We start from the raw sequence: 24,486 nt of genomic DNA, 5'->3' as shown, positions 1-24,486 counted from the left end.
CAGATATGGAGGAGATTTTGAATATTAGTAAATAGTGAAGAATAATAATCTATTATTTAAAGATTTTTTTTACAGTGCTTATTACCATAACATAGGGGTTTATATACAACTTAAACCGAAAAATGAGAATTACATGAAGCCATGTACAATTGTTGAAGAGATTGAAGGGAGATTGAAGTGTTCACTTACTGGCTTTTGTATGTTACCATTCCTGATGTCCGATTTGTGCCCATTTATTCTTTTGCGGATGGACTGTCACCACTGGCCATCACATACAGCCCCCAGCTAAAACCTCTCCAGCGCATTATCCACGATCTACAACCTATTCTGGAAAATGATCCATCACTCTTGCAGACCTTGGGAGGCAGGCCAGTCCTCGCTTAGAGACAACCCCCCAACCTGAAGCAAATACTCACCAGCAACTACACACCACACCACAGAAACACCAACCCAGGAACCAATCCCTGTAGCAAACCTCGTTGTCGACTCTGTCCCCGTATCTACTCTGGCAACACCATCAGAGGACCCAACCACATCAGCCACACCATCAAGGGCTCATTCACTGCACATCTACTAATGTTATATATGCCATCATGTGCCAGCAATGCCCCTCTGCCATGTACATTGGCCAAACCGGACAGTCCCTCCGCAAAAGAATAAATGGACACAAATCGGACATCAGGAATGGTAACATACAAAAACCAGTAAGTGAACACTTCAATCTCCCTGGTCATTCTATTACAGATTTAAAAGTCACTATTATTGAACAAAAAAACTTCAGAAACAGACTTCAAAGAGAAACAGCAGAACTAAAATTCATTTGCAAATTCAACACCATCTGGGCTTAAATAGGGACTGGGAGTGGCTGGCTCATTACAGAAGCAGCTTTTCCTCTCCTGGAATTGACACCTCCTCATCTGTTATTGGGCGTGGACTACATCCACCCTGATTGAATTGGCCCTGTCAGCACTGGTTCTCCACTTGTGAAGAAACTCCCCTCTCTCCATGTGTCAGTATATAATGCCTGCATCTGTAACTTTCACTCTATGCATCTGAAGAAGTGAGGTTTTTACCAACGGAAGCTTATGCCCAAATAAATCTGTTAGTCTTTAAGGTGCCACCAGACTACTTGTTGTTTTTGTAGATACAGACTAACACGGCTACCCCCGATACTTAATTAATGTAGCACATCGTTAGTGCAGACGAAACTATTTTAGTGTGCGATGGTGTGAAAGTTTTGAAGACCAGAGAAAGCTGACTATTTTAGAACAGCCCTCTGTTTTCTGTCTTTTTTAAAATATATTTAATTTATAGTTCTTTTTAGAGGTGAACAAAATATTCTATTTGAATAAGCTGGAGTTATAAAGTTATTTTTTAGACTATGTAGTCAAAGGAGATGGTTCGCCTGTGTCCATATTTGAAATAGATGCCTTTGTATTCCTTTTCAGAAACATCCTATGTAGGGTGCAGCCACACTTTTTTGGTGTTCATTGTGATGGTTATTCTGCAGATAATGAACCTCAGAGACTAGAAAATATTACCATGTTTTTTATATTGCTATTGTGTAATGCTAAGTTTGTATACACTTACGGCTCTGCCAGAGGGACAGACCCTTTCAACTATAGCTTACCAGGTCAAGTTCAGCTGTGGTCCCTAATGACCCATTGTTATTTGATAGTTGTTCAGGAGGCTATACCTAATTACTTTGGTATCAGTCCATTTCCCTGTTCCATTTTGAACTAATGCCCCATCTGCCAATAGTCTTGGCAAAGAGGCAAAAATTGGATACACCATGAAAGACAGTCACTTTTGTAGCTCTCACCAGGACTAAAATTCAGGTGCAGAAAACAAGATGAGGGGAAAACAAGCCCTGTAAAACAACCAGAGCAAGTGTTTATCTACTATAGAAGTTTTTCTAATATGTTACATGATTTACAGTATACTGCACCCTATTAAATATGTGGCAAAGTGGCCCTCTTCTGTTTCAGCACTAGGTTTGACACTTTTAGTACAAATCTCATCAGTAATGATCCATAATAAGTTTTCTAATAAAATGTCTAATTTATGGGCTTTTTATTAAAATATCTATGTAATAAACATCACGTATGCTTTCTGAATTGAAAAACAACTCTTTAAAAGCTATAAAATCATCAATGTGGGCTACACCTCAGACAAAGCAAGTTTACATTGGCTTCAATTACTTTTTAAATAGGACCATATAAAAAGTACTCTGTAGTGCTTAGGCACAGTGGGTATACCACAGTAGCCTTTACATTCTGAATGCCATTGCTTTTTATGGTGCCTGTAAGAGTTTAAATGTAGCATTGGTTTTTGGCTTCAGTATTCTTCCAGTATTGTTTTAATCTACTCAGCCACCCATTTTTTTAAAGGTTAACATATGTTTCTAGTCTGGTCTTTGACCTACTTTAGCAAATGTCATTTCATGACTTGTGATTTTCTTTCGTAGATGAAAACGGGATTCAAGAAAAGAGAACAATCTCCAATTACTTCTGCAGACAGCAGCCCTGCTGATGTGTCTTCTACTGGTAAAGGCTTATTTAATTTTTTTCCCCTTATTTTTTGCAATTACTCTTCCACAGAGAGTAGTACACAATGTGATTTACTAGGCTTTAAGGAAGGGTGTATGGGCCATTTTTCTAGCAGTGAATAAAAAGCTAAGATAAATGGATTGTTCAACAATCCCTGTCAAATATAATTTACGTTGGACAGTTTCTTGGACAAATAGTTGAAACTAAACAAAGACAAATGATCATAACGTTTCAGTACAGCAATAGTAATCAATAGATTCAGTTGAAACCAGATAATGAAGACTCACATATAAATCAAGACTAGGTTGCCATAGAAACAGTGCTTTCTCAGTTTGATGAAATGCTGTAGAAGTATATTGTGTGTATTTTTTTTTTTTTAAGGAGGGCAGTTTTTTTTTATTTTAGGAACATAATTGTTAAAGTGGCTTATATGTGATAATCACATCTCTAGATATATATTTTGGAGGTGCTGAAGGAAAAATAATCAGAGATCTGATCTTTCACAACAACTAGATCTGACTTGACAGTGATAAATCCCTCAGTGAGATTATTTGTATAGTATTTATGAATAATGAAAATGCACAGGCATGACATACACACTTACATTGGTGTCAAGTATGGCTACACTAATGGTTGTGCTCTGTACTGCTATGCAGTAAACCTGGAGCCCTCTTACCACTCAGTTGGTACAAATGGGGGCAGCGTGTTCATTACATCTGCCTCTCTAATTGATCAGTCCACATGACCAAGAATTTCTGTCTAATTTGTCAAGAGAGGGAGGACCAACACAGAGGACCATAATGTCACTCCACTGACATTACCTAAATTGCGCTAGAGATTAACATGACCCATAGTAGATACCCTAATTCCAAATGAAGTAGTCTGATTGGGATCTTGACCAACTTTGCATAAGTAGAGAGATTCCCCAAGGGGTTAACTGGCTGAATACCAACTTTTGGAACTGGAGAGGTCACAGTATTTCATACAGCTTGAGTTAAATAATCAGACCTCTTGATCATATTGCCCATGAAAACTACCATGACTAGATTAGATCAGAAGCATTACAAGACAAAGGCTTCTTTGACCTACCGTTTAGGGCTTCTTTTTTAGTTAAAAGGAGGGGGCACATGTGAGCTGAGCCACATCTTTTTGGGATCTTTTCGGGATCCAGACTTCTCAAACCAATGTATTTTTAAATGAGAGATCTATGCAAGAGACAAAATACAGTGGTTGGGGGCTTAACAGGGATGAAAATATGCCCTTCCCTCCCTGCTCAAAACAGTGGGGCCCTATATCTATTTTGATCACAGTTAAAGATTTTGGACATATGTGGTAGAGTCATCCTTCCCCTACCCCGTTCATATACTATGGGGAAAAAATTCAGCCATCCCAAGGGGTTGGCTTAGTGAGCATAATGAGTAATTATGGGTCTAAGTGGCCATGCTTCAGGATTGACACATGCACTTTAGTTGTAGCCATGTTGGTCCCAGGATATTAGAGAGGCAAGGTGGATGAGATAATCTCTTATTGGATCAACTTCTGTTGGTGAGAGAGACACGTTTTCGAGTTTACAAAGAACTTCTTCACTGAAGAACAGCCCTTTGGAAGCTTGAGAGCTTGTCCTCTCACCAGCAGAAGTTGGTTCAGTAAAAGATATTACCTCACCCACTTTGTGGCTCTGTAACATGCAGTTTAGTGAGGGCCAGATTCTCAGCTGGTGAAACTTCATTGGCTTCAATCCACAAATAGAATTGAATTGATTGGATTAAATCAGATGAAGTCAGTGACACTACATCAGTTTATACCAGCTGCGAATCTAAACCTCAATTTTGGACATTTGTCCCTGCGTCTCCACCACAAAAAATTCATTTGCCAAGGACAGTCCCCATGGGAACCAATTCCCAATGATCTTTTAAAAGGGACTAAGAAGGCTACAGTGTATTACAACATAAACAAGGTGACTCTACCAGTTGCCGTACAATCTATACTATACTATTCCGTATGCTATCTCTGGGCTTCCTTCGTTCCATTCTCATTTGACAACATGGCCTTGACTGAAACTGCTACTTCTGTCACACACCTCTTCTTCAACGCTAATGTGAGACAAAGATCCAAGCTCTTGGATCAAAAATTGCTGTGATTAAGAAAAATCAGTGTAACTTTGAGACGTGCTTGAAAAAATTCATGCATAAAGCCAATGACCCAATAGTTTTGTGAGCTTAGTATGCACACACTGACTTCAGGGGAGCTATACCGATTTACTCTAGCTTAGGATGTAGCCTGCTGTCTTTAGAATTTAATATAGCATGCCAACAGTATTGGTGTTACAGGTTTCCAAAAAGATGTTTTGTTGAGCACATATGGAGAATATAAATTAGTTTGAGCTTGGAAACAGGTATTTTATGAATTACAAAATCCAGTTTTGTTTTGGTTTTTTTTGTTTCTATTCTGTGTTTTGGAGATGGTCCCAAGCTGCAGAGTCCTGAGGTTTTCAGATGCAGATTTTGGTTTGAGCCCATCTCAGTCTCCATCTTGATGAAATAATAAAATAGGACGAAGAACTAATTAAGAACACTAGTTACTATGTGATTGTTTCTCAGCATTTCAGCCTTTTAATAAGTGTTTTGAATTCCTTTCCAAATTAGGGAATTTAAGAACTTCACATTGATGAGCCTGTCCATAGCATGTCCCTCTTTGTACCTAGCCCTCTGCAAAAACTCAGCAAGTGGATTTATTGTTTGTTCTATTTTAAATAAAATGTTAGTGCATCTAAAATCTGAGTGAAGCTACAAATTTGCTGCAGTGCATATAGCCATCAGTCAAAGGCCCTGAAGAGCCTCCTGCTATTTTCCTGGTGTACTGAGATGTTTCTCCAACAGACTGAGAAAGCCAGAGCACTCTGGCAAAGCTATAGTTGATTTTTCCTGTATTGTTTACCCTGCAAAAGAAATCTGTAGGTGTGAACTCTTTTGTGTTGGCTGCTTATAATTTTGGACTCACTTTTCCCCAGAATTTATAATTTGCACGTAAGGGAAAATAAACAACTGCATCCGAATCCTAATGTATTAAGGCATTGTTTAAATTATGGAAATGGTTACACTCTTATCAGTAAGGAGGGGCATGGGAGGAGGGGCCTCAGAGAAGGGGAGTTTCCCATTCCCACTAGGCACGAGGAGAAGCCAGAAGGGATTCACTCCAGGCAAGATCCCTAATTCAGCTCTGCCCCTCAGTGGCAAGAGATAATCCCTCCTCTTGACACAGTGCCTCCTGCTATTTACTCAGAGAATATATAGAACCGACCAGTTCCTTATGTTAAACACCTGGAATTGACAGTTGCAGAAAAGCTAACAAATGAGTGACATCTCTGAATTAATAAATGTTTTTCCCAACCTGGTTCCAAAAGCACTCTGTATGTATTCCATGAAAGAAGGTAGTGTCAGACATGTTTTCAGTTCCGACATGACCTCATGCTACATACTTTTGTTAATCTTCCCTCCCATTATGGTGAAAATTATAAAATGGTTTACCAGTGGTTAAACAGGGTCTATATTTCCTCTTTTGGGTATTTAATGAATATTTTAGTAATGTACCTTTTAGCATTTAAGAAAAACATCATAATAAACATTAGAGTTCATTCCTGCAATCAGGTGATTAGCTGGAATTATTTTGAACAGCAGGACTTCAGGATACATTCTTCAGAGGGAAATGTTCCAATTAAAATTCCAATTAATGTACAATCTGTTGTCTCTTAGCTGTTGCTTCCAACTGGACTGAAGATTATGGACCACAAGAAAGGAAGATTTCTCTGAACCCCACTGTTCGTCTCAAAGCAGAGAAACTGGAGATGGTAAATAGTGCTTAATATTGTTTTCTATTTTTTCCATAATCACTGAATGTAAAATGTCTAAAGAAAATGTCTAGCTTGACTACTGCATAAATAGGTAAAAAAGAACTAATTACTTCCCAAATGTATAGCTCTTTCAGGCTCTGTATCCATATCTGACTTTACTTATTGGGCAAATCGTTAAATGGCTGGTTGGGTCAATCCATTTAATTTTTAACTGATTTAATTTTAAACTGCATTATTTGCTGAGCATCTTAAGTGCACACAATATCGTTTTGAAAGAGGATATTGAAAAAAGGAATTTCACTCATTTCTATCCCTCCTTCCTTCCTTAGGGTTTTATACTGCTACCCCTCCCTGTAGTTTCTGAGTGCCTCCCACATAAAATTGATAGCAATAGCAAAGTCCCTAGTGAACTTTACGGAGTCTCTGGCACAAAATTATAGCCAAAACGTTAAGAATATAAACAACGTGAAATAAAAGCTAGGTACAGAGGAAAGAACAAAGTGCCAAAGGCTCATAAATAGAAAAAAAAATAAATGCAAACAAAGCCACATACATAAGTCTTTGTATTATTATTATTATTATTATTATTAAAAAAGGCAGGGAGCTAAAATTTAAGGAGAGAAATATTGAGATACTCACAAGGGTACATGGAGATATGATGAGTAAAAGAAGATGAAAAAAGCCAAAGAAATTGCGCCTACAAAGAAGTAACATCCTGGAGAAGGTTCATGTGGGAAAAGTAAAAAACAGATGAGAGAGATGCAGAAGGAAATAAGATGCACAGAAGTACTTAGAAGGGCAGATCAGTTACATACATTTTTGCTGAAACATGCAGTACATATTTAAATTGATTCTTTCATTTTCCCTACCACTGTCAGCATGCAATAGTTTGATCTATCATTTTTATTTATCTTTCCTGCATGACATAGTATATTTCAGAAGGAAATACAAATGGGCATATTTTTATGAACATTTTTATTTGTTTCTTATTTTGATCATAAAAAACAAGTGTCAATAAGGGGGTAAAAGATAAGGAACAGTGTTTAAAGTAACAAAAAGATCTAATTATGGTTTGGAGTTCATTTGAGAATGCTAGACTGCATTATAAGTTCAGTTGATCTCTTTCAACATTCCATGAGCGACTGCAGTAAAGGAGTCTGCTGTTAGCATTATTTTACCTTAAATAATACTCAGGTCATTGGAGCAAGAGGATCTAATTGTGAGTTGGAGGAAATGTAGCTATACAGTGAAAACTGTCTTCAGGTGCTCAGCCAGGAGACCATTAAAATCATCTGGCTAATAATACATGATAAAGATGAGGGGGAAAAATCTCTTGGGTCCTCATCTCCATGTCTCTACCACTGCAGAATTGAAGTTGATAGGTCAATATTAAGCGCATAAGTAGGTCCTATTGATATGCTTAAAGTTAAGCACCTGCCTAGACATCTGGTACCTTGGCCTTTGAAGTGGAGAGCCATCTTGCATGTTGCCCATATAAATTGATGGCCAGTTGACAGCTTGTAATGTATGCATCAAGTTGAGAGATAACAGATTATAAGGATGAAGTGCATGAGGCTTCCTCATTCCAACCAACCTCTCTCCCTGTTTTAGTCTCTCTCCCATTTAAAGATGCCTAATCCATCTTCTACCTTATCCCTCCATATCTGAAAATATTCTGGAGAAATGAACATGTGATGAATCTGGAGGTGCTCAGTAATAATTTTTGGCCTGTAACCCAAAATCTAATTATATGCCCCAAATTAGATGGCATGCTAAAATGGTGTGATAGACTTCCACTACTAGAAGAATAGGAGTACTTGTGAGTTTCAGATGGTTTCAACACTTTCTCCTATAGGGGGGAGAGTCATCAGACAAGGGATTACAAGCCATTGAGACAGAATGGGTCTACCTACCAAACAAGGAAGCAGCTGTCAAACAGTCTGAGGCAAAAAGACGACTTCATACATGGGTCTGAAACAAAGAAATTATCAAGCAATATAGAAATTGAACCCATGCACACACACAGTAGGTGGGGGCATTTAAAAATGGAGCTGTCCTGAGAGAGGAAAATCTGAGACACTCCCAAGGCAGGTGGTCTGAGAAAAACAGCGGGGCATGCTGTCATTTGAAAGTTCCACTTTGGTCCTCCTCAGTCCAGCCAGAGCACTTATGTGCGTATTTGACTTTAAGCACACACAGTCCCTTTATATGCAGTAGGATTGCTCAAATGTTTAAAGTACGCATATTCTTGAGTGCTTTGTTGGGCCAGGCTTTAACCAGCAGGTTTTTTTCTTGAGCATTTTGCTTTTGTCATAAATTATTGTCTTGTGCTATTATCCAGAAACTATTTCCATGGTATTTACTTTATCTCAGCCATTTTAATAACAATTAAAGGAAAACAGGTATGAGCAATGGGCTGTCCATTTAATGATGATTTATGACAATAAACATCTTTGTGTGCAATATTCAAAAATTTTGAAGAAATGTCTTTTTATCATTCATTAATTTAGAAGTCCAAGCTTCAGTACAATCTAAAGGATTTAACTTTGATTATATTTCTATCTTAAAAAAATAGTCACTCATTTTCATGTTTTGAAACCAGTGTGTCTTTTTGGTTCAGTTAACTACTTCTGCATATAATTTAATTTACATTAATATTTGGCTCCTTTATTGCATAATTTGTCTTTGATACAGCATTTGTAGACTGTTTACATGCCATTGAATAGTTTGTTTTGCAAATTATTATATTTATATGCAATTTTCAGGTGTACTCTACCACTCCATTATGTTTAGTCCTCCCTACTTCCATTAGCACTATAAAAAAACCATTACCAGTTATATATATCAGCATTATCTTGTATGCTGTGTAATGTGTGCTGAGTTATTTACTTCTTTTTTTAAATTCAGTCTTATAAAACCTATTTGAGGTACACAAACTAATAATTCCCCGTGACTCAAAAATACTGGCACCAAATTTAATTTACCTTGACAAAAAATTAAATAAATACAAAATCTGTGAGTGAAAGCAAATGCTGAAACTTGATATGAAATAATTCTTTGTGCCGAAGGTCCGAGTGAGTCAATTAGGGATATTGTGTGGAACCATGGGCATAAGTGTGGCAACTGATGCCCGTTTTCTTTTACTGGCCTAGTATAGTCAAAGTTTCTTCAGCCTCAGGTAGCTTCTGAGAGTGTTGTAAATCGACACTCATATAATACAGTGACGACGATAATATAAATGTGGTGATAGTCCTAACCTTAATATTTTCAGAGCAAAATACGATGATCATGGAAAAATTGTACTGAGCCACAAGTAGAATATATTAATAAAGACAGCTACCCCGGTGAGTCACCAGAGCCCATTCTGTCATCTTTCTTATTTGTCTGTCTTTGAGGAGGTTTAAGAAATAGTGACCACACAAGACACAACTTGTTAGTGAAGGAGAGCTATAATGAAAAGGCTTTTTTCCCCATTTGAGGCAGAGATCTCTAATCCCCATTTAAAAAAAAAAAAATAACTCTTTGTCTTCTAGGCACTAAATTATCTTGGGATTCAGCCCACAGACGAACAGCAGCGAGTCCTAAGGCACCAACTACAGAAAGATTCTAAAGGAACAGTGTCTTTTGGAGGTAACCATTTGTAGAGTGCCCTGGAAAATAATGTAACATAGAAGCAAAGAGCTTATAATATCAGTTTTTATATTTTCAGTTATAATAACCTTCCCATCAATGTGAGTTATTACTGTCATAAAAACAATTCTCCGTGGTGAGGCGAGATTGTGATTCTACTATTTAACAATGAACTTGCAATTCTGGAACTAGCCATCTGTAATGGAAGTCCGATTTCTCCTTTATGAAGATCAGTTTTAGCTCACTAGCCCTTAAGTGCACTGTGCTCTCACTTATACTAATGAATTTTCAACTTTCCCTTGAAAATAGGGTATTATTATTAAGTCTGAGGGTTTTTTTTAAATGAAAATGGTTTTCGTATTTAAGAAATCACTGCTTTCTTTCAAAAATAAAAGCTCAAAGTATCTATTTTATAGCAAATTCATTTTCACAAACTACTTAATTCTAAACAATATTTCTTGTATAATAGTTTCCTAAGAAATAGTCATGAAATTGAAGCATGCAGTGTCATTTTAGCTGCTACTAATTTAGGCATCACAAACCTTAGAAGTTAACCATTTTTCTTCTCTAAATTTCTTAAAAATTAAAGTTCTTAAATTCAAATCAATAAATAAAAATATAGGTATACATTTCTTTATTTTTAAATTGCATAATAAATGAAAGGAATTGTGTGTCAGGTCTCCATTCTATGTCATCCAGCTGTTCTATAAAAAGATCTCTTGAATAACCTAAAACAAAATTAGTTTCTTTCTAATTCTTGATCTCAGCAACTGAACTGTAGAATTTCTAGTATCTTATTTATTTAATATTTGTCCAATCCCTGGGACTGAAACTAAAACACAAGTCGAGAAAATAGTAGCAAGTTCCTGGCTTCCTCATCCTGGTTAAGATTTTCCAGTTAAGATTTGGAGAGAGTGGTGTCACTTATAATTAATGTCACTTGCTACCAGCAACTAGATAGCTCAGAAGTTGTCCATGCATTTACCCTGCCTATTTTGTTTAGCTCATGAGAACTGAGAGCAGTAGGGCTGAAGGCTACAATGAGAGACTCCACATGGAGACCTTCCCCTGCCCCATTCAACATGATGTAGCTTCTGACCAAAGCTAATTCTAGCAGAGGCGGGTGAGCTCATCAAATTGATAGTATCAGTCACTCACTTGATATTTAATCTCCCTCTAGCCTCCAGTAGCCATTGCAGCAGTGAACTCTGTTTTTCATTCTGGCTAAACAGGTAGCTTAGACAAAGGTCATTGATACTGCAGTGATTTTTGTGTTTCAGCTCCATCCTAGGTAGGCAGTTGGCCAAAAAACATGCAATACAATATGTGCAGGACCCCATCAGGGGTTTGGGAGCCTACATAGAAAAAGGTAAAACTCAGAGTGGTACAAAGATTTCCTCTTTTCCTGTAGAGTCAGTATATTTGGCCCCTAAAGGATCAGTCTACTCCAGAGGCGATCCTTTGCTGGTATAGTATGAGTATAGGCTGCTCTAATTTACTCCAGGAACCTTCCAAGCATAAACCATCTCTAGAATTGGGAACAGCAGAGGTGTGGTTTACATCACCTTTTTCTCCCTCCCCAACAAAACTTTCCCAATTGCAGTTCAGTCACATACCAAGACCTCAGCATATGTTTTTAAAACTCCATTTTCTGATTTTTTTTTTTACAAACTTCCTCAAAAGAACTCTGTGCTGAGATAAGATGCTGCAGTCAAAATTGCAGGTAGATTGTTTCATCTTTCAGGAAGTTAATGGAGGAGTTGAAAATTCATACTTAAATGGGAGTTCAACAGTGAATATGGAGAGGCTACTGCTACTCCATAATTTAGGCTGTCAGACCAGCACCTTACACAAGCACTACATTCATTTTTAATAGTAGTTGCAAACAGTTTTAAACTAGGGAAAAACAAACTGACTCCTATAAAATTGGTGCCACAGACTACAATAACTAAACTCTGTTTTAGATTTTGTTCAGGTTGCAAGAAATCTGTTCTGTTTGCAGTTGGATGAAGCAGGTGGTGGCCAAAGACCTATAACATTTGGTGCCAGTGAAATTGCCAATTTATTAGATTCACAGGTAAAGTATCTGCTGGAGCTCAGTAGTATTTATCTATTGTGAAGAATAAGTTAACAAAGGTTAATTTACTTAAAACTATTCCAATTCTTGGACACATTTTTGAAAGAGTTTCATATCATGGTTTTCTTTAAAGTAACCTAGTTCCTAAGAAGCCTTGTTAAAGCAACCTAGTTTGCAGGAAGCAATTCACATAAATATGTTGTGAATTGGGATGAGTGGATAACAGGATTTTATTGACAGGACTGCTGATTGCTTCCAGCAGTGTGAGTAATAAACAATTATGTGGCACAGTGATTTGGACCTCTATTGCACTCGGAAATCACTTTATTTTAAAGGTAATTTTTAACAATGAAGGCCTATATAGAACCCCGATGGGTTAGAAATACTAAATGTAATTTATTCCTTATCTGAGATCAAATGGAAGGGGGAAGGTAGTCAGATTTATTGGCACTGTTTTCTTGGAAATTTTTGTGGATAATTTTTGTTAATCCATTTTAGCAAAGCATGTTATTTTTTCATTGCTGGAAAACCTGTGACTAGAGCTGGTCAGAAAATGTCAGTTAAAAATTAGTTTAAACCAACATATATATATATTTTTTTTTTGTTCCAAACTGAAAGTTTTCATATTTGGTTGCTGAAAACCTACAATATTTTGGAGAAACAAATTGCATTTTCATTAATTTTTAACAGCTAAAAAAAGTTCTTTATCAATTCTTCCTATGATTTTATTTTAACAAGACTCTGTTGTTAAAGAGATCAAGCATTGTGATAGATGCATTTAACCAAATATTAGTTTCTATTAAGTTTCCCCTTTTTCATATTTTAATACATACAGCTTGTATCCTGTGATTCTTTGGAAATGGATGATGTGGAAAGACTTAAAAGAGAAAGAAATGAAGCTTTAAAAGAAATAAGTAAATTGAAGGTAATATTTAATTCTGATCACTTTAAAAAAATGAAATAATCCATTTAAGGAAAGATAGCATTTAACCTGAATTTGAATTGTATGTGTATAGTATAAAAAGTATTGGTACAAGAGAGAATAGTATTCACTGGTATCCAAAGAGCATATGCATATGAAGTGTTTATATAGAAATTGACCTTTACTCCCTATACTGAATGCCTGTGCTTTTTTCTAGCCTGAATGTCAGGGGGAATTAGACTAGAGACATTTCACAGAGGTACATTGTGTGTATGTGATTTATCTGATCTATTTAGAAAGTTATGTGGCCCCAATCATCATAATATCTGATCACCATTTAGTATTTATGAAATATGCCAGATTGGCAGAATCGGAGACTTAAAGTCATCTATCCTCAAAACAAGTACAGCAAAGAGGCAGTAGCAATGCAAACTTCCCCCAATCATGACCTGCCAGTATACCTTAACCTAGCCTGGAAATCCCATCTTGGGGTAAAAGACAAGCTCAAACTCCATACTCATTCTCAGTTATGACTACTATCTAGTGTGACAACTAGTGCGAGTTGTGGTGGTTTTTGTGATGTAGACAGCTGTCCATTGGTAAGTGAACCAGACTCATTCCACATACGACAATGAGCATTTCTCAACTTGTAGCCACTAGTTACTTGGGCTGGATTGGAACTAGCAATCTAAGAATATAGAGAGAGCACTGTATAGCCTACTATGAATCTTTCGAGCTATCCAAATGTCATAACACCATATTTCTTAAATATGTGAACGCAAAATTCTGTGTCAACAACTAAAAAGCCCTCACTTATCAGATGAACAAGTAATTTATATTTATTTTGATTTTAATTCTTAGACTGAATCAGTACAAGGTAAATAATGTTTTGGAGATTTATCTTTCAGGCTTCAGTTCAAGAAAGCATTCCTATTCATGCCAGCATATAAGCATGTGCTTAACTTCCATTGAAGTCAATGGGATTTAAGCACATACTTCAAGAAAAATATGTGCTTAAGAGTTTTCCTGAATCAGGGCACATGCTAGCATTACCAGCTTTCCTTCTAAAACCAGCAGGTATTGAGTGCTACGCTTAATCGGTCATCCAAAACTCACCTAGCATTTGATCCTGAATGATACCAAGGACTTCTTGGGATGGGAGCTGAGCATTCTCAGTGCCTTGCAGGAATCTCTCAGCACCTTACCCTTTTAGTGCGAAGATCTTCAGATTTGTTTGACTGTCATGTCACCCTCACTTGCCTCCCACACATACACACCATAGAATACTTCATCACATTAATAAATTCATCTTAAAACCGTTTGTTTGTTCCGTTCTCTCCTATTTGTTATGTTTAACCTCAGCCGTGTTATTCTCTTAAAAGGCTTTTTGTGGTAGCAAGATGGCACCTTAAGTCAAAATTTTATTTGATCACCTCTGGAAGCGCTTTGCTCTTCTTCCCATTTAACTAATCTAAAAAAGAAATATCTGTCCGGGATGTCATCATCTCTATTTTTAAAAAAATAGGTGGTCCCCATTATAGCGTATGGATTAGCTGGAAATAATTTTTGTTTTGCTATTTCTATAATACTCTGTTTTTAAATGTATGTCAAGGGCACCCAGAGTTTTGGATTCTTGTCCCTTTGTGTGGAGTTTATTTTAGACCAAAATAAAAATAAATAAATAAAATTGAAATAGCCCGTCTGTTGGGGAAACACATTCCTCTTTTAATCCAGTTTAATCAACAGATATTCTTATTTCCTAGATACTAAGGATATGAGCAACTGAGCAATACTTCAGATATTTTAATTTCTAATCTTAAATCAGCATTAAAAAAAAAACCTACCATAAATTATGTTTCTTATTATAGGCATACTGTGAGCTTTTATTGGCATACTGTTTCCCACTCAGTAATTTAAATTTCAGTATTTCCCAGCCAACCTAGTAGGGTAATTGATGTTCCTGAATGACTGACAGTAAGTAGTCTTAATTTGCTCAATAATAGGGCAACATACTGCTGATGTCCCTTTTAGAACATTTGACATAAAGTGTCCCCTGGACTTCTACAATCAATTCCTGAGATCAAAGGAGTTATTGTCTTTACTGTATACTAATACTCTGGTATTTTAATTTGTGTCTCTAACTTGTTTCAACCTTTGTAATTTTTTCAATTTAGTTACACTCATGTTGGATACTGCAGAAAAGTTCTGATTGGGTATACTTAAGGGAAAATACTCAGATGGTTACAGATTCTTAGAAATCAGAGAAAGAAATGAATTCTAATATTGGGTCATTTAAGATACCATCCTACAAAGTGCTGAGTGCTTTTAACTGCCCATTAACTTCTGTGTTGAAGGCACTCAGCAAGCTGTAGTATCCCAGATATTCAGCATACATTCTCCTTTTCTTTAAAAAAAAAAAATCTTGGTTATTCTTAGTAATACCACTTTTTTCACTAATAATCCCTCTCCTTTGAAGTATTTGTAGATTGTTATGATATCCCCACCCCCACTAAATTGTTAGTTCTTTTAATCTTTACTCAATGCCAGTCTCCCGGGTTTTTGATAATTTTTGCTTCCTTTCTCAGGTTCGTTTAGTGGTCTGATTTTTCATATATGCTGAGTCACTACTGTGGAATTCAGTGGGATGGGAAGGGTGTTCTAATGGGTGGGACTCTGAACTGGAACTCATGAAACCAGAGTTCAGTTCCCAGCTTGACTACAGAGTTCCTGTGTGACTTTGGACAAACACTTAGTCTGCCCTGTGACTCAGTTCTCCATCTGGAAAATGGAAATTATACCTTCCTACTTCAGAGTGGTGTTGTGAGGATAAAATCCATTAATGATTGCGAGGCATTTTGATATGGTGGTGATGATGATGGCCATACAAATAGATAGATTTTGAAGATTCTCATCTCTGAAAATCAGTCCATTTACCTTGCTTGTAATGAGGTGCCCAGAATTACAGGTGTGGCTTCAATGGGAGTTCTGTGCACAAAGGGTTTGCTGGACCAGGCCTCATGTTTACTACTTTTAATAACTTCTGCCATGATTTCCATATTGTTGCCATTACTCTTCCACAAATTCATTTAGCAAGTCTCACATTGGGAGTTGCCAATGCTCAATATCTCTGAGGGTCATTTCCCATCTGTAAAATGGGGATAATACTTCCATCCTCCCATTTTGTGTGTATGTTGCCTCATTAGACTGTAAGTTCTACAGTGCTTAGTACATAGGACCCCAGTCTCATTTGATGCTTATTGGTGCTACCAGCTACCACAATACAGAAAATATTATAATAGAACACACATTTTTTTTAAACAGATTTGAATTAAGTTTTTGAAAGCTTTCCATCAGGATGATGTCAAGCTATTAGCAGATAATTTTTAGATGTCAGTGGACAGGAACGACAACCAAAGAAACCATTGTCTTTGAAGTGTTGGCCTCATTTGTAAGATTGTGCAGTAAACTAGGTCCGTTTAATATTTATTCATTTGACCGCCACATAAATGAAATGCAAAGAAGGTACTAATAGCTAAAGTGTTTCCTGAAGGGGGAAAGAGAGGCATTTCAGTGTCAGTTCATCATAGGCGTTACAGGATATACAGTATGTGACCACTACTACTAAAAATAGGTAATGTTCTTCTAACCACTTCATTTTATCTCTTCTTTTTAATTATTTTAAGTGAACCACTGCATGTGGAAGGTGCTCTATTGGCAGCCCAAGAGATTGAAGTTCTGGCACTGTATAGGAAGGCGACCTCATCCATGTTTGTGGGGTCCACTGGTGGGCTAGAAAAAGTGGATCATTCTCTTTGCTGAACCTACCAATGCGTGCTAATTTGAAGACAGATTTTTTATGACAGGCACTGTGCAACAGGAACTGAGTGGAACTACCAGTTCATTTCACACGAGCCACATAAAAACTGTCAGATAGGACCAAATCTCATTACTTACTTATCTGATCTGAATTTCAACCAGTTAGCTATAGCCCAATCAATTAGGATCCTGATATCAGTCTCCGGAATCATCTGTTCTTGCTCACCTTACCTTTTTAAGTGTTTCTGTGCTATCCCAGATGAGACTTTGTGTGTATAGGCCAGTTCCTCACTGGTGTAAATCATCATAGTTCTGTTAACTTTAGTGTATCTTATAGCCATCATAGCTCAACACAGAAAATTATTAAGAGTCTGAATAATAGTCCATTTGGTCAGTAAATGAATGGAAGACTTCCGTGAGCTTTGGATCGTGCCCTTAGCGACTACCTTTGGTGCATTGCAGACATTACTAGATCTCGGTACACTTACCAGTATCCTTTTATTAAGTACAAGTTGAGGCGAATTTCTACTGACACTTTTCAAATTCAATATTCAGTCCCACATGGGAAAACTCAAGTGTTTAATTCACGGTACAGACAAATATTAAAAACATTTGGATACAAAAACAAATCTATATGGGAAAAGATTTAATTTCTACTGATGCATTAGGTTCCTTCCATTTCTTACCAAAAGAAATAAATGGCATTTTTTATAGATTACCACAAGTAGTTATATAACAGCTGCTATTATTAGATAATGGAAAAATGCCTCCATTAGAGGATTTTTTGAGATGTTTGCTGATGATAACAAGGGCATCTTTCAGGTTACATAGACCTATGGCTTAATATTTATGAAAAAGAATGTTGATTTATATATATATATATTATTTGCAAAAGAATATTGGGAAAAGATATGGCGGAATATCAGAAATATGTCCAGCTCATCATCTTTATGATTTCTATACAACATAGTCTTTAAAAGATTTTACCTGATACCAGAGTGCCTACAGAAAAGCTGTTTTTCCTAACCATAGCAAATGCTGGAGATACCACAAATTACAGGAAATATTGGTGCAATATATCCAAAGGTCTCTTCACAGTTCTGAACACAAAGATCTGTTCCTCTGCAAAAATCTCTCTACTGGAATTGGTAGAAGAACAGTTTCCCTGTGAAAAGCAAGAAAATGGAGACTGACATCTCTGTTAGTGGCAAAACATCTAATTCTCGGAAAATGGAAATCTAGAACACCTCCAGTGTTTTCAGAATGGTTGAAAAAATGGTCAAAGATTTAATGCAAAAATAACTTTACATATATTACACAATAGTGGTAAATGAAGTAAAATTTGAAGGCTATTTGTATTGTTTTCTTGAAAAATTAAATAGAATTTTAAAGAAATGTCTACAAATCAATACAATAAATTACATTGTGTTTTCTAAATATAGTCTTATGCCTCACAGAGGTTTGCCAAAGCTATAAAAAAATTGTATTATATTTTAAATGTATAGCTATTACATTAAATAAGTGTGTGTGTGCATAATTCTCAACAACTGTTCAAGAAAGATAAAGGAATAAATGAACGACAAAATCACTAGACTATCTAAAAAATTAACCTCTAGAGCAGTGATACTCAATTAGATCTACCTGAAGGCCAATTTTAGAATTTTACGACAAGAGGTGGGCCATTGGCATAGAAGGCGGACAAAATAAAAAATTCAGCTGCCACTAAATAAAAGCCTTGATTGCAACATAAGTATTTAGTGTTTCTGTCTTTTAACAAAGCTTATAAATCAACATTATTACCTGTGCTTTGGTTTCCAAATGGGCAGGGGACATGGGAGAGCAGCGCTGCCCCCCAACCACCCCCTGTTCCCTCAGTGGCGGGGGGGGAGGGGTGAGAGTGTTAATTTTCTCCCCTGCCGGATGTATCATTGCTCCCATACAAAGAGGAGGCGATCCCCACCACCTGAACCTGGATCGCTCTGCTCTATGCCCGGGTTGGGGTATCTGCCCGACTGGAATCCCGGGGTGGGGGGGAGGTAGCAGAGAGCACCCCACCCTTCACGGAAGGGGGTCCAGGATCAGGCCCAGTTCTCACCTCCTCCTGGGACAGGTCCACTGCGTGGGACAGAATAAACAGGGGGCTGCGGTAGCTGGGATCTGCTCTGTGCACCTGATCTGCCTCCCATGGTGGAGCCCTGCCAGAGGGCCTCCCTTCTGCCCCGGTGCCCAGCTCCCCCTGTTGTGCCCTGGCTGCACAGTCACTTCCCCAGTCTCACCTCTCTCCTCACTGCCAGCAATGGGGAGTCTCTGGGCCTTCCAGAGCGCTGTGGACTTCTCATGGGAGCCCCCCAAGAAGCCAAGTGGGCACTGCCAGTCAGTGGTGGCCCCAGCCCCAAAGGACTCACTGCCCAGGAAGCAGAGCTCAGCTTGTGGCTGTTTAGCCATCGCTGCGCCCGCTGGCCATTGGGCAGGCTCAGCGTGCTGCTGGCCTTGCACAAGGGCACAGCGAAGCCGGGGTGCTGGAGCGTGTGGGTGAAGCGGCCGCAGCCCCAGCACTGAAAGGGTGCACTGTGGCCAGCATGAGCCTCCTGCTGCCCACGCCAGGACCAGTAACTGATGCAGCAAGCCCAGATGTGCCAGGACTATGAACTGCCAAGCGCCAGTGCAAATTAAGCACTGTCTGGCAGGCCCACACAGGAAGGCTTGGCGGGCCACATTTGGCCCCCGTTGAGGATCACTGCTCTAGAGATTAAGATTTGGTCTGGTCCCAGTCTTTACTAAGGTAGTCGTTTATTTGTGTTGAATGTTGTAGCTAGAACATAGTACCTGTCCATATGCCATGGATATCATTTTGCTGCTGCATAACTAATTAGTCCCTGTTTCTATTAACAGGAAGAATTGACTGAATCTGTAGGTCTACGAAAGCAGTTAACAGAGGAGCTACAAACTGTTAAACAAGTATGTTGTTGTGGGGGTTTCTAATGTGATTCTGAAGAGTTTTTTTTTAATAATAGCTTCTTTTTTGTGCAGGGGAGAGGGTGGAATTCTTTGTGCACTTTATGGTTTTCCCCTCTGCTACACTGATTTCACTTCATTGGAGTTACACTAACATAAAAGTAATATGATTGAGTGAAGAATCAGACCCTGTAGATGGAAATATTTTTGCCTGAGCAAATGAGGGATACTGGGGCAGATGTTCATAGCACATCTCCCATTATCTTCAAATAGTGATTAAGCAGGTAATTCCCAGAGTGTCACACTGAGTGGTAGCCCTTTATGTTTTCTATCTGCTTTTTCATGAACTTTGGTGAAGATGGTTAAAATGTAATTTAAAGTGCAGCAAAAATTCCACTGGTAAACGCTCCATTAATTCCCTCTGATTTATATATGAGATTTGCTCAGTTTTTTCAAGTTCTAAAATAATCTCTAACTGCAAGTGCTAAATATTCAACCTGGGGTATGAAAATCCAGCTGTATTTTTGTGAGTCGTACAGACGATTGTTAGCAGAAATAAGAATTCTGCAATGAGAACTTGGCTCATCGTAAAAAGCAAAATTGTAAGCTAAGCCAAAAAGAACCCTCTCCCATAGCTGTATTGATTTTTCAGTGGTAGCAGTAATGACAACGTTTTCATTAAAATACAGAAAGAGACTCAGAAGTGTAGAGGGTTAAATTGGCTTAAAAGGTGCTGTCTTTCAAACTTCTGAACATAGCCTTTCTTCAAGTGATCTTATCCTTTCTTGCTAATGCTGTACAAATAAAAATCTTAAGTACAGTACTGTTATAAATCTTGTAGGTAAACATGATTAATGTGTATATTATTGCAAAAGGAAGTGTGTGTGTTTAGGTGTAGCTTTTGAATCAGAAAAAATGAATGTAAATGTTTCTCATTCTGCCATCAGACCTCTGCTTTTAATTATGGGATGGGAGGTGGAGAAAGAGCATTTCTTAATTGATTTAGTCTTTTCATTCCTCTTAAAATAAATTATGTTTTAAATTCACATTTGTACATAAAACAATTATTCTGATGGAAAATTTTTACAAATGTATTTTATTGTATTCAGATAATTTATATACAGTACTATCATGAATTTATGTGAAACGTTACAACTGCAGGGTCAAGTTCTGTACTGTTGATTTTGGAAGGCTGAGGAGAGATGATGATTCTGAGGCAGGGAGGGGACAGATGTAGCTTTATACCACCTTTTGTTCCTCCCAGATTCTGGGCTGCCGTGGGAGCCACACAGAACCTGCAGTAAGTTAGAACAGTCTTTCCTGACTGCCTGTGGACTGCTCTATAGGCCTGAATATCTGGAATTCATAGTGCTTCAGCCACTCTCTCTCCCACCGTACTGCTACACCAGAGTGTAGATGCGAGGGACAACTCATGGCTATGTACACATAAAGGGGCCATAGTGAAGACCAGCATCCTGCCCAAAGTGTAAGAAGATCTCTACCCCAAGAGCATACAAAAATAAGACATTGCACAAAGTCCAGCCAAGGGAGGATGCGGAGGGCGTGACAGGTGGGAGGAGAACAAGATAGGAAAGGTTCTGTGGCCTGCAATGTGCAGGCGGTCAGACTAGATGATCACAATGGTCCCTTCTGACCTTAAAGCCTATGAGATTCCTGGAAAGACCCAATGTTTAAGGAGGGAGATAATGAGGAGAGAGAGAGGAGGCCCAAGTAGCCAAGTACAGGCAATGCAAAGACATGCACAGTGCTGAGCAAAGTGAGCAAAACTCTCCTCACACTGACCTGAGCACTGATGTGTAGGGGACAGATGGACATGGAGGTCGTGGGTTGGCCATAGCTATTTAAGTACACTCCAGTGAACGCTGGTGATGCTGTTTTTAGGATTTCTAGCACTGCTGTTACCAGTTAGAAGTACTGACTCCTGGACCTTGCTTATATTGACGTTTAGGAAAATCTCTCTGTGTTGCTGCAGCACTTGTGCTAGCAACAGTGAAAGTTCTACTGTGGACATGCCACTGAAATCCTTACTTTCAGAGCATCTAAGAGAATGTCTACGCTGCAGCTGTGAATGAGTCTCCCAGCCCAAGTAGACAGACTTGCACTAGTGGGGCTTGAGCTAGCACACTAGAAATAGCAACGTGGATGTTTCAGCTCAGGCGGAAATTTGGGCTCTCAAACCCATCAGACCCTCTAGGCTTGAGAGCCAGAGCTGGAATGTCCACATTGCTATTTTTAGCACATTAGCTCAAGCCCTACTACTACTAGCTCTGGCCCTTGTAGTGCGAGTCTCTCTGTGATCTGGGAGTAGGGTGACCAGACAGCAAGTGCGAAAAATTGGGACAAGGGGTGGGGGGGATAATAGGAGCCTATATAACAAAAAGACCCAAAAATCAGGACTGTCCTTATAAAATCGGGACATTTGGTCATCCTATCTGGGAGGCTTGCTCACAGGTGCCACAAGTACTCCTGTTCTTCATGTAGACCAGTGGTTCTCAACCTGCAGTCCAATCAGCACAGAGCTGCGGCCCATGTGACATCCTCAGGGCCATACTGCTTGGTTGCATGCTGCTTGCATGCCTGCTGACTGCAGTAGGTCTTCTGTTCCGAATGCCAAATGAAAAGTTTAAACCTTTCTCTTCTGTTCTTATTTTGAGATTAGATTTATACTTTTGACTTTACTATTTGTTAGGGGTTTTTTTTATTACTACCCTTCAGAACTCAGTTAGAATATAATTGCTATTTCTGGTATTGCTATGTTGCTATATGTTACATGACAATCATTAAGGCATTGTGGACACCTAAGCTACAGAAATGCATGTGCTTGGTATTTTTAGCGATAGCAATGCCCATTGCCACCACATGAGGCCCTCGTGTATTTATTTCTCTGTCTGCATTGTCATCATGTAATTTTGAAGGTCAGCTTTGCAGTGTAAAGTTCAGGCCTCCTGGTGCTGAACAATAGGGTTTTCCCAGCTGTACTTTAAGTAATGGCTACTGAAAAGGACATAGCCAGTGAAATCAAAGAGCAATAATTAAATCATGGAAAGTTTCAACATATTTGAAATATTTACTGACAGAAATATTTACTTCTGTTTATATTTTGAGTATATTTTATATTATTTTATGTATTTTTCCATTATATGTATTCTAAGCAAACACAGAGATCTGCATTTTAATTAATATTGAGATTCATTGTTTGAGATTCACTGAGATCCAAACTGTAAAAAGTCAGGTTACTCACAGATCTGGTTGACACTCTGTTCAACCTTCACATTTGGGCTTTCTACTTGAGTACCCAAATTGATGCTTACCCATCTAAAACATGTATTTGGATGCTTAAGTGTCTGATCCTGCAAGCTGCAGAATACTTCCTGACCCTAAATCAGCAAAGCACTTAGTGCATGCTTAACTTTAAGTATGCGTTTAGGTGCTTTGCTGAATACAGATGGACTTAAACACGTGGTTGAGTGCTTTGCTGAATCAAGGCCCTTATGAGGTATTGTGCATTGAGGATGCTCAGAACTTCACAAGAGGTGCTCAGTATGTTTTAGGACTGGGTGGGCCCTAACTAACAATTTGAACACTGAAATGTACAATTTGGATGCCAGATTTAAGTGCAGAAGATTGAAAACTAAGCACCCTTTCTAGAACTCTATGGCTAGGTCTTCACTGGGGGAAAAAAGGTGTGCGTTTTACATCAAGATACCTATCTCGAGAGAGCTATTTAAATGTAAAATCCTATTGGAGCCAATGGATACAGGCAGTTTGTACCTTGGTGTAGTTAATTGAGGTCAACCCTCTACTCTTCATCTGGTTTTCACCTTGACTAGCTATGTTGAAGTAAACCTAGGGTGCCTTGTCTTCACTAGGATTTTACATCAAGAAACACATCTTTTTTGCAATGAAGACATAGTCTAAAAATGTTGCATAGTTTAGGCTTATCACTTGTGTATTATCATTTCAACATGAGACTCCTGCAATATGTAGATACAAAGGGATTATAAAGGAAGGTGTTTCCGTATTATAATGAAATCTACGTATCTTTAAAAAAAAAAAGTCACAACTTGAATACTCATTAAGCATTTGGTGTGTGTCCATTTCCTTTTGTCAAAGGCAACTAAAGAACAGTCCCTAGCTATTAAACCATTCTTGGCATATGAGCTGTGTATGTATATATTTAGGGACTTTTAAAAATGGTATCTTGTACCACACAGAGAATCCATGAGATGTGGCAGCTTTTCCCCTGACCTTTGGGTCTGTTACGCCCTCCAAAGTTTTTCAGTCAACAAGATCAAAGAGCAATAATTAAACGATGGAAACCCTGACGTTCAAAGAAATGCTATTGTCTTAAATCATCGATGTAATCAATGTTCAGTTGAACTGGTCATTTATCATAAAGAATATACCCAAAACATATCTCATTAATTGCCTCCCTGGCTGAGGGAAGGCTACAATATTCATTTATTCTGTATCTGTATATAGAATTCAGAGTAGCAGCCGTGTTAAGTCTGTATCCGCAAAAAGAATAGGAGTACTTGTGGCACAAGTTTATAAATTTATTAGTCTCTAAGGTGCCACAAGTACTCCTGTTTTTTTTTTTTTTTGTATATAGAATGTTTGTGTGTGGCACAGAATGACTGAAGATTAGAGTTTTCCTATAGATAAT

At 38.1% G+C, this 24,486-nt stretch overlaps 1 protein-coding gene across 6 annotated transcripts in view; it reads left to right on the top strand.

Annotated features, from left to right (window-relative positions):
• Positions 1–24,486, top strand: part of STXBP4 (syntaxin binding protein 4) — a 123,503-nt gene that overhangs the window by 30,777 nt on the left and 68,240 nt on the right. For all 6 annotated transcript variants that reach the window (XM_054047033.1, XM_054047032.1, XM_054047034.1 and 3 more), the window contains 6 exons: positions 2,468–2,546; positions 6,302–6,396; positions 9,933–10,029; positions 11,994–12,106; positions 12,942–13,031; positions 19,737–19,802. In XM_054047033.1, coding sequence (XP_053903008.1) covers positions 2,468–2,546; positions 6,302–6,396; positions 9,933–10,029; positions 11,994–12,106; positions 12,942–13,031; positions 19,737–19,802 — 540 coding nt within the window. The remainder of the gene's footprint in view (positions 1–2,467; positions 2,547–6,301; positions 6,397–9,932; positions 10,030–11,993; positions 12,107–12,941; positions 13,032–19,736; positions 19,803–24,486) is intronic.

This window comes from Malaclemys terrapin, chromosome 13 (assembly GCF_027887155.1).
Source record: "Malaclemys terrapin pileata isolate rMalTer1 chromosome 13, rMalTer1.hap1, whole genome shotgun sequence".
Taxonomy (NCBI): domain Eukaryota; kingdom Metazoa; phylum Chordata; order Testudines; family Emydidae; genus Malaclemys; species Malaclemys terrapin.
The sequence above is the reverse complement of the archived record's forward strand: the minus strand, read 5'-3'. Positions and strand labels throughout refer to the sequence as shown.